This window comes from Acartia tonsa, chromosome 13 (genome assembly GCF_053477335.1).
Source record: "Acartia tonsa isolate MP-2025a chromosome 13, ASM5347733v1, whole genome shotgun sequence".
In the NCBI taxonomy this organism is placed as follows: domain Eukaryota; kingdom Metazoa; phylum Arthropoda; class Copepoda; order Calanoida; family Acartiidae; genus Acartia; species Acartia tonsa.
This window is the reverse complement of record NC_137272.1, coordinates 43,748,592-43,759,774: the sequence shown is the minus strand read 5'-3', so window position 1 is coordinate 43,759,774 and position 11,183 is coordinate 43,748,592. Positions and strand designations below refer to the sequence as shown.

At 33.7% G+C, this 11,183-nt stretch overlaps 1 protein-coding gene across 1 annotated transcript in view; it reads left to right on the top strand.

Annotated features, from left to right (window-relative positions):
• Positions 1-730: 730 nt before the first annotated feature.
• LOC145304271 (glutathione hydrolase 7-like) overlaps positions 731-11,183 on the top strand; it is a 39,080-nt gene continuing 28,627 nt past the window's right edge. The window contains exons 1-9 of the mRNA XM_080146120.1: positions 731-828; positions 1,100-1,154; positions 2,770-2,913; positions 3,161-3,224; positions 3,764-3,872; positions 5,108-5,170; positions 5,736-5,832; positions 7,641-7,698; positions 8,089-8,176. Of these exons, the coding sequence (XP_080002246.1) occupies positions 773-828; positions 1,100-1,154; positions 2,770-2,913; positions 3,161-3,224; positions 3,764-3,872; positions 5,108-5,170; positions 5,736-5,832; positions 7,641-7,698; positions 8,089-8,176 (734 nt within the window). The 5' untranslated portion in view covers positions 731-772. The remainder of the gene's footprint in view (positions 829-1,099; positions 1,155-2,769; positions 2,914-3,160; positions 3,225-3,763; positions 3,873-5,107; positions 5,171-5,735; positions 5,833-7,640; positions 7,699-8,088; positions 8,177-11,183) is intronic.

Below are 11,183 nucleotides of genomic sequence, written 5' to 3'. Positions count from 1 at the left end.
CTAGGACTAGCGTCTACGCCTCTAGAAATCTCTTGGTACACACTCATAGAGGAAACGGTAAAAGTTGACCCTGCCCCCATTTTCAATTAGTATTTATGATAAAAAGTACAACATTATTTCTTTTTTTTTGGGGGGGGGGGAGAATTTTTTTTATTGGGAGGGTGTAGGTACCCTCCCCATTGATAGTTAAAAACCTTCCCTGTACCTATAATGAGCTTTATTGTTAAGGAGAACCATATCGGTTCAGCGGTTAGCGAAATCCTTCGCTACAGACAAAAAAAGCTCACTACTTTATAAAATGTGATTTAACATCTTTTTAGTAGCGAAGTTACTCCATACTTACTGTATATATGTCCGTCTGTCCGTAACGCTACACGGGGAATTGTCATAATTTTTTTGGTTTAGTGGTTTAAATTTATGGTAAAACACATCTACCTCCTTTACCCTATCCCACCCCTCTTACTTGATAAACAAACTGACCATTAAAGAAGGTTCGTATTAGCCACCTAAATGGACGACAAATTTTCCCTTGTCAAACTATCTACTTATTCTATATCCACGCTCCTAGCATCTAGGGGTTCTGTATTAATAGAGGAAGAGATGAGCTGGAATAATAGCTTAAACCATTCCAAGACTTAATTCTTTAAATAGAATGGCATAAAATAATAACAGGAGCTATATGAAGCTTACCTTAAAAAGAGAGCTCAATCGGTTCAAGATCTTAAGCTTCAGACAAAAAAAAACTTACTACTAGGATTTCTTCAGGTTGAAAATGGGGGTGAAAAATGACACATCAAGACTTGTCGATAATAAAAATGGTTCTCTGAGGTAAGTTTAACTTTATTCAGTAGCGAAGCTGCTCTATATGATTAGGGTTTGTCCGTCTGTACGTTAATCTGTAAAAATTTTTGTTCTGAAAAATTGAAAGTAACAGGAAGAATCAACATGCAAAGTTTGAAATCGTTAGGACAATTCTAACATGCCGAATTAACGAAAAGAGCTAACTGTTACGGACAGACTGACGGCCGAACCGACCCTAGTTATAGAAAGCTTCGCTTTTAAAAATTAGAAGATTAAACCAAGTTTTTTTATTATTCAGTTACACTGGTGATTATGAATTCAATGCAGACTCTGATTTTCAAACTAATTACAAGGTAAAGTATTATATTATTCAGTATAATGTCTCTTATCTGCAACTTTTCAATAGTTCAGTGCGGTAATTTCAGTGAGGGTAGAAAGTCGCTCAAAAAAAATTCTGATGTCATAAGAATGAGGTATGAGGAGAGAAGGAGTGGTAGAGAAAACCCCTAAAAAAGAGATGGATAATCTCTCATGTTTATGACGTTACATGCTGATTTTTTTTAGCAACTTTCTCCCCTAACTAATTGGATCTCTACTTGTCTACTAGGATGTATGTATGTCTGTATTGAGAATTTTGCCAGTGTTTTATTTTTCGTTGACTAAAGGCTACAAGGAACAATTACCAGTCGTTCTAGGCAGTAATCAAGTATCTTGGAATGCATGTCTTTCTGTCTGCAGAAAATTTGGCGTATCATGACCATTTTTCTTTATTTTTTCATTCTTGTAGCCCAAAAAATTATCTAGAAATTCATGTATGGGTTTTGTCTGTCTCTACATGAAAAATGCATGACCATTATTTCTCATTTTTTAGTTGCTTTCAAGTGTCTTTTCAAGTCACTACGATACCTACCAATGTTGGTTAAGAGAGTCTCTATACTAAAAATAAAAATTTCGACTTATTGTGATTTCTCTTGGGAGGGTGGTGGTATCCTCCCCTAAAATAGTTATAAACCTTCCCGGGACCTATGAAAGCTACCCTGGTAAGGAGAACCCGATTGGTTCAGCGGTTAGCGAGATCCTTTGGTACAGACAAACAGACAGACAGACAGATAGACATTCTGTTACTTTATTATAAGAATATCTTATTATTGTTTTAACTGTACACAATCTGGTATTATCTTGTTGTTAAACAGTTTTAAACCAGTTAGTTAAGTTACCAGTAAAGGAGGGGACATTGGACTGTTTATTATACTAGTCCCCAAAGTTGTAAAATAATGATTTCTTATTCGTTGACAACTTTAAGGACTTTTATTGTAATTTGATTCTTGGGTTCATTAAGTTGAGTTTCCAAATGTTTCAACCACTAATTATAATCTACAGAAGGTGTAATTTTATGTATCAACATTGGGGATTTATCGGCTATTGTCTTCTCCCTTTAGATCCCTGTAAGTTCAACATTATTATTATTGAACATATTATCATTATCTTTCTTAACAGATATATTTTTCATTTTACTAAACTTAATAATATTTTTGGTTTGAAAGATTAGATTTTATTTTAATATCTTATTTTATATCATGTTTTTCAATTATAGAAATTATTTTTGTACTTTTGGGTTTGATTGCTGAATTGGGTTTTATGTTTATAATTCCCAAAATGCCTAACTGTAAGGTTTAATTCATTATATATGCCAAACTTGGGATAGGGAAAGCAGGGGAAAAAACTATTGGTTTAAAAGTTTTAGTTTACTTTGGAACCAACCAATCAAATTTCAAATAAAGTGCACAAAGTTTTTGACGCAACAAATAAAATATTGTGTTTATAAACATTGAGTACAAACTGTAATTTACAGTCCAATGTCCTCTCCCTCCCTTGGACCAGTCTTAAGCAATGATTTCTTGCCCTGTAGTATCACATCTCATTATAAAATGTAGAAAAATCAACAAAAATAACATTGATTGATTTCAGTCACGTGGAAGGTGTACACCAGGATGTTGTATTGCAACAGATGGCGCGGCATTGCGTTGCATTATTGTGTGGATGATCACTGTTGCAATTGTCGTCTTTGTTGCCCTGCTTATTGAGATTGTCAACCAAGATCACACTGTAAATGTAAGTTAAAAGTTTTTTTTTATTTAAAAAGGCTTAGCCTTCCAATTTCTCTATATGGATACTTGTAACAAAGGTTTTAGCGACCTATCTTTAATTTAAATTTCTTTTATAAATATCATAGTAATTGTAGCTCATAGATCCATAAAATTTGTTATTTTGACGTTATAGATTTTATTATATATCATAATGCTTACAGTATCACCATATCTTCTTGATCAGTTTCGTACTTAATAACTTATTTGACTAGGTTGGTGATATATCCACTGAAGATGCAAAATGTACTGAAATTGGAGCCAACATTCTAAAGTTAGGTAAGTAAAATATTATCCTTTAGGCTATATTGAATTTCAAAATGGGCTAGGGAATGTAATAAATCAGTCCCCAAAAGTGTTTTTAAGATTTACAAAAATTAATTTAACTTTTCTTATTGATTGGACTAGTACCAAGTATTGGAATGCCAGAAGTGTAAAAAATAAAATCCAAACCGTTCCTTCTTTGCAAAAAAAATTTGCTTGTAAATTGTCAGGATTTCAAGGCAAAATTTATCTTTCAACTTTAAATGCATAATCCTTTTTTTAATCAAAATAATCAGAATTGGATTAGTTTTTTATTGAAGACAGCTCTCCGCAGGTATTAAAATGAAAAAAATTAAGATTTAACTTAACAAAAGTGGTATTAATTATTTTCTGATTTTTATTTTGATACTCATTAAAGAGTGTCTTTAATTCGATGCTATGAATGATTTTTCGGAATAGCTGAGAATTGGTTCTAATTCAGTGGATATGTAATTGGTCAAAAAGCCATACTGGAAACCTGTTTCTACACCTTTATTTACTGGTCTTTACTTCAGGTGGGAACGCTGTGGATGCTGCCATTGCTGCAGGACTGTGTACCACAGTCACCCTTCCCCATGTGGCAAGCCTGGGAGGGGGAGGTGTCATGCTCATACATAACACAAGGTAATATAATTGAGTATCCCACGAAAAAGCCTAAAATGACATGTGTGACGTCATTAGAATACGTCTAAAACGAAAGGATGGGCGGAGAAGTGGGAAAGGAAACCCCCCAAAAAGAGATAAATTTTTATGACGTCACACATGACATTTCAGGCTTTCCCTAACCCACGACTTTGGCGTAACATAAGGTGCATCTGCTCACTGGAGGGTAAAAGGTTTAAATCTTGGCCCAACACAGTATCATAACCAAAGACTTTAAAAGTGTTACCTACTGCTACTATGTCCGGTTCGCAACATTAAAAGTAAAAGTAGTGACTGCCTTGGCCCCTAAAAGGTGCAACTTATTAACATGCACAGTAAGGACTTCCATACAAAGGTCGTGCAATCAAAGGGTTGGTAGTCTAAAGGGCATGTGACCATATAATCATGCACAGCAATTGAGCAAGAATTTGATCTGAGATACACCAAAATTAGATCTCATGGTGTAACTTATCCTAATAGGCTATCTTCAGGCTAATACAATTAAGTAGAGCATTATATTTTTTTGCACTTGAATTCACTATATGATAAATGCAGAAGACAGCAGTGCTAAAAATTCTTCTTTTTCCTTTTTAAAAGGGAAGCTTTTCTATAATTAGGGTCGGTCCGTACGACCGTCCGGCCGTCACAGATGGATAGCTTTTTTCGTTAATTTAGGCATATTAGAATTGTCTTATCGATTTCAAACTTTGCATGGTGATTCCTTTAGTAGTTAGGTATGATTTAGAAAGCGTAGCAACTCTATAATCAAGTCCTAAAAATGTAAGTATGTCCATAAACATTATCCTGTATCAAGCAATTTTTCAACAAATTTACTTACAATTTAGCTATGACTCTTATACATTTATATTCTGATTATTCAGTTCTGTCTGTTTGTCCTATCGTTTCAGAGCTTCGTTTTTATTGATGTTGTCATCCTTGTTAATCTTAATAATTAAAGTTAACCAACCACAGAATGTCATAAATACAAAAAGTATTATAACCCGTTCTGAGTCATGCTAAAAAAATTATGTATCACATCATATCATGGACAAATTTTCATGGATAATAAATAAAAATTATAAACTTAATACCAGTTTAGTGGGACTGGGCCGTTGTTCCCTCGTGGCCAATAAAAACTGATATTAATCTTTTTATTATAATATCCACGGAAAGCTGTGTATAATACAATGCTATAAATAAATATTATTTGATTGTAGGAAGAATGAAACACATGTACTGGATTTTATTGAAACTGTTCCTGCAGGATTCAAGACAGATAGGTAGGATTCTTATTTTTCTTTGCAGTTCAAATGTAGGCATCTAAAGGGAAAAGACGGGTATATTCCCTTTCGTAACACCGCACCTTATGGGGCGATTCTTCGTATTTTACACAGTAACTTTTCTCCTATTTCTAGCCCCTACGGGTGGCCCTAACCTAACCTAAAATAACCTATAAAAAGCCATTTAAAAATACGACGATGAATTGCAATTAGTGGTTGAAACTTTTTCACATTGGTCCACAAAGTTGATAAGAAAATGTTATTACAAAACTTTGAGGACCATTGTAAAAAAACAGTCCATTGTCCCCTCACTTCCTAAATATGATCAGTTTTTTTTCACGAAAGATATTCTCCTTCCTTTGAGTGTTATAGATTAGGAGCTAGGGGTGAAGTCAGTATTAAGAATTCATAAACCAGTTTATAGTGCCTTAAAAAATGACTTCATTTAATACACATGACCAATTGCAGGCCAGCATATAATTTACCATTGGTCAATGTATTGATGTTATTTTTTTTATAGGCACTAGAAACTGCTTCCGAATTGATATAATTTCTATGTTTTTAGATTACTGAACGGTACAGGGACAGGAAGAGGATATGTTGGTACACCTGGAATTCTTGCTGGATTACTGCAGGCTCGCAAGCTATATGGCTCTGATCAGGTACAGATGGATGTTGTTGTTGTTGTTGTAGCCTGGCGCAGCTCTCACCCGTTATCATCGAATTCTCGGCCATCAAGGAGGCCAAGGAATCTGGCAGCTTCAACTGGTTTAGTCCAAAGGTCACGAACTTTAAGTTCTGTAGGTTTGGCCACACAATTGAATAGATGTTTAGAGGTGTGTGGCTCTAACTGGCAATCTGGGCAGATATCTTGCACATCATTTCTAATTCTGGACAGGTAGCTGTTTAGCATGGAGCTATAGCCTGACCTTAATTGAGACAATTTAGTGCGAGCTTTTCTGGGCAATTTTCTCTCTGAATCATCAATTGCTGGTGCAGGAGTGTTGAGGACAGGGTTAACTGCTTGGTTGGATATTGTTCTGGCAACGCTATCTGTGTGTATTTTCTTTAGTAACTTTTTATGGTTTTGTCCAGTGTGGTTGTTGTTTTTGGTGAGTTTTTTGATGTATTTACCATGTTCTGTAACTAAATAAAGTGTTCTTCATTTTCCGTGGGGCTCTTTGATTGAGGTTTATAGTATTAGGATGTGTGTCTTGTTGTGTGTTGAGTAGAAATTGGCGGGAAAGCATTTCACAATAATCCTTGACAGGCATCATCTTACTTTCTGAATGTAGATGGTCTTGACTGGTCATTTTAACACATCCAAGGGCTGTCCTCAAGGCGGCATTTTGTGCTGCTTGGAGTTCTTGCCATTTACTATCACATACAGAGGGGCTCCAGATAGGGCTGCAGTAGTTAATAATAGATTGTCCTATATCTTTATATGTTGGTATTAGCACTTCTTTATCTTTACCCCAAGAAGTACCTGCCAGGGCTTTGAGAATATTATTTCTGGAGTGTACTTTGGTTTTAACGTTGTCCGCATGGTGTCTGAAAGTGTGGAGATTGTCAAATGTGACACCCAAGATTTTTGGTTGTTTAACAGTGGGGACCTTGTTGTCGTTGATAAAGATAGGAAGTTCTGTGTTAACTTCTCCTGGAGCTGTTTATGGAGCAGATGGATGAATAAATAGATAGATAGCTAGTACAGGCACGAGTAGCGGATATGTTGGTATACCTGGAATTCTTGCTGGATTACTTCAGGTTCGCAAGCTGTATTGCTCTGATCAGTTACAGATGGATGAATAAATAGATAGAAAGCTAGTACAGGCACAGGTAGAGGATATGTTGGTATACCTGGAATTCTTGCTGGATTACTCCGGACTCGCAAGCTGTATGGCTCTGACCAGGTACAGATGGATGAATAAATAGATAGATAGCTAGTACAGACACAGATAGAGGATATGTTGGTATACCTGGAGTTCTGGCTGGATTACTCCGGGCTCGCAAGCTGTATGGCTCTGACCAGGTACAGATAGATAGATAGAAAGACATTTACCATTTTCCTATGGACGAAGGGAACATTTGACTTACAATGGAACCCAAACGTTTAGTACCACGTTTTCTTATTCTTTGGCTCGAAACTTTGGGTACTCTTACTGAATTTGATTGGTTGTTTCCAAACAAGAAGTGTTAGGTTGTCTTTGGGTACTGGGTTGCCTTATAGCACTTTGGGTGGGTATAAGCATTGCAGGATTAAAGCTCCCCACTACTGGGGTTAGGTATAGAAAAAAACACACTTTCACCAATTTTTTACTTGCTTAAAAAATAATTGAGGAGGAATTTCCAGTGTTCTATAAGGACTTTGAGGCAAAGCACCGGAGAATGGATCATATACATTTAAAATTTTAAGTTTATAACAGGATTTGGACTGGATATATAAATGAAGATTTTTTTATTTTTTATTTAGACCTCACTGGATTGTTGTAAAAGAGTGGATCTGTTCAATCCTACCTATCAATTATTAAGTAAGTTTATAAACAAATTAAATGGCTTGCCTGATTTTAAAATAAAAATAAAGCTTTATTGATTTAATTGTTGATCTTATAAACTATTACTACACTTTAAATAGATTAGTAAAAAGTTTTAAATTGAATAATAATGTGAGATCCTTTATCATCTAAGCTTTATATTTTTTAAAAAGTCTAAAATATCTTTTATAAAAAATAGAAATTAAAGCCCAGTTCACAAAAGACAAAGGTCGACCTCTGGAAATTTTAGGTCGACCTATAGAAGCTTTAGGTTGACAGTTTTATAAAGGTATTTGTGGGTTGTACTTGTTTAGGTTGACCTATAGAAAAAATCGGTCAACCTTTAAAAGTTATTTGTGAACTGGACATAACATTTTAAATTTTTAGATCAAGGATTTATTCCAAGTCCTATGACAAATTCAATTCAAGTAAATGCTGAAGTTAGAAGATTTCTTGATGCAGGCGGTTATTCAAAGTAAGTGTTATCGCAGCGTATTATAGAGAGTTTTCCGCGATTAAAAGATTAAAACCAGTTTTTTTGTCCTGTGGATATTTAACAGTTTATTTATTGGTTTAGCGGTTGGCGAGATCCTTCGGTACAAACAAAGAGACAGAGAGACATCCTGTTACTTTATTATGAGGATTGTCTTACTCTTACCCATAGTTGTAACCAAGAACTGAAATAATTTTTTAAAAATATTTCGCGATTTCGGTTTTTTTTGGGGGGTTTGTTTTTAGATATATTTTTTCCTAAACTAATTACCCCTCTTTAACAAAGCCCCTAGAGGCTTGATGCGAAGGCTTTAACAGTATCATATTTTGTTTGATCTATTTACACTAACTTCCTGCATGGAAAAAATATGAGTTTAATAATAGTTCTTGATAAAAGATCAAAAGAAATACGTTTTTAGTGTTTTTGTTAGCCAACCCAAAAAACATATCCTATAATATAAAGTGTTAAGCTTTTTTTGTCTGTAGCAAAGGACCTCATCAACTGCTGATCCGATATGGTTCTCCTATATAGTGAAACTTCTTATAGGTTTATAACTATTTTAGGATATAACTTCTTATAGGTTTATAACTATTTTAGGATATAGTCCCTTTCGTGGCAACGCCCCTTAGAGGGCGATTCTTCGTATTTTCAAAATGGCTATTGGTTATTTTAGGTAAGGTTAGGTTATATTGTGTTATGTGATTGCCCCTTAGGGGCTAGAAATAGGAGAAAAGCTACTGTGAAAATTCGAAGAATCGTCCCTTAAGGGACGTTGCCACCAAAAGGACTATACCCCTATTTTTTATCCGCTGGATAAGAACCGGCTCTCAGCCATACTAAAAAATTTTGTATAGCATCGTATAACAGACAATTTTCCACGAATATTGAAATATAATTCATAAAATTAATACATGATTTTGTTAGCCATGTCCTTTGGCCCCTCGGGGCTAACAAAACTGGTTTTAATCTAATTATAGTTTTCATTTTAATATCCGCGGAAAGCTGTCTATGAAAAATGGGCTGTTTATTACACTAGTCCTGAATGTTTTATAAAAAAAACTTTTTTTTATTCGTTGATTTAACAAATTTGGGGACCTTTAATTTTATTGAATTTGATTGGTTGGTTCATTAAGTTGAGTGTTTAAACGATTCATCTGTGTCTCATCATTGAAGATGTACATCAATTAATTGGCTATTGTCTTATCCCTTTATCACTGTAAAAAAATTACAAATGTTTTTGCTATTGTTTAATATTCTCTGTATTGTATAAACATATAATCTGTTTATCGCTCTCCCGAGAAATAAAACAAGAACATTGGCAAATAACAGTAAACTATAATACAGTAAAAAAAATGAAAATCTTGTGATTTAAGAAAAACAATAACAAAATTTGTGGAGTAATAAACCTACCCAAATCCTATGAGTTATTAAAAACTGGTTTTATTCCCTTAGTTTTTACTAAAATATGTTATTTTTTAAAATTTATACCCAAAATATTAGTTTCCTGACCCAAAAAATGAATATAGAGGTGGGTTAATTCCCCACCCCCTCCTTCCAACTCATGTAAATTTCATCCCCCGATAGAAATGTGGGAAAGGGATGTAAAACAAATTTGGCACCCATCCCAAAAAAATTTTTTACGTTATTTTTCATAGAATAGCTGCGTTCTACTAACAAGAAAAAGATATTTTTCCATATTTCATAAATGTCTTTTATAAACATATTTTTAAAAGCGAAGCTTTTCTATAATTAGGGTCGGTCCGTCCGTTCGTCCGAGATAGTTAGCTTTTATTCGTTAATTTAGGCATGTTAGGATTGTCCTATCGATTTCAAACTTTGCATGGTGATTCATGTAGTAGTTAGGTACGATTTAGAAAGCGTAGCAACTCTATAATCGTTACCAGAATGTCCGTACGTCCATTTTAAACATGTTGATTTTTTACTTTTTTAATAACAATTTTTTATGTGATAAAATCATCCGAATGATCTGATTTTTTTTATTACTGATTCCTATTACTATAAGGTACAATATTATGAGCGAAGCATCTCTATAATCAAGTATTAAAAATGTCAGTATGTCCTTAAACAGAATTCTGTATTTAAGAAGTTTTGCAACAAATTTACGTATAATTTTGTCAAACCTTATATTTTCATATTTCGTATATTCAGTTCTGACACTCAACAACAGTTAATGTTCGTCTGTCATATCGTTTCAGAGCTTCGCTTTTATGGATGTTGTCATCCTTGTTTTATATGTTTTTCTTCTTTAATAGTTCCATTAATAGTTATCTTATATAAACATCCCCTACAGAAATACGTATCTTTTATTGAAACAGATTTTTATTATAGATTAAATCTATCCATCTTTCTAACTAACTTTTCATCTATCTATCTATCTATCTATCTATCTATCCATCTATCTATATATATATATATATATATATATATATATATATATATATATATATATATCTGTCTGTCTGTCTGTCTGTCTGTCTGTCTGTCTGTCTGTCTGTCTGTCTGTCTGTCTATCTATCTATCTATCATAGAATCTAGCTAGCTATCTAGCTATCTATCTATCCATCTATCTATCTATCTATCTATCCATCTATCTATCTATCTATCTATCTATCCATCTATCTATCTATCTATATATATATATATATATATATATATCTGTATGTCTGTCTGTCTGTCTGTCTGTCTATCTATCTATCTATCTATCTATCTAGTTATCTTATATAAACATCCCCTACAGAAATACGTATCTTATATTGAAACAGATTTTTATTATAGATTAAATCTATCCATCTTTCTAACTAACTTTTCATCTATCTATCTATCTATCTATCTATCTATCCATCTATCTATATATATATATATATATATATATATATCTGTCTGTCTGTCTGTCTGTCTGTCTGTCTATCTATCTATCTATCATAGAATCTAGCTAGCTATCTAGCTATCTATCTATCCATCTATCTAT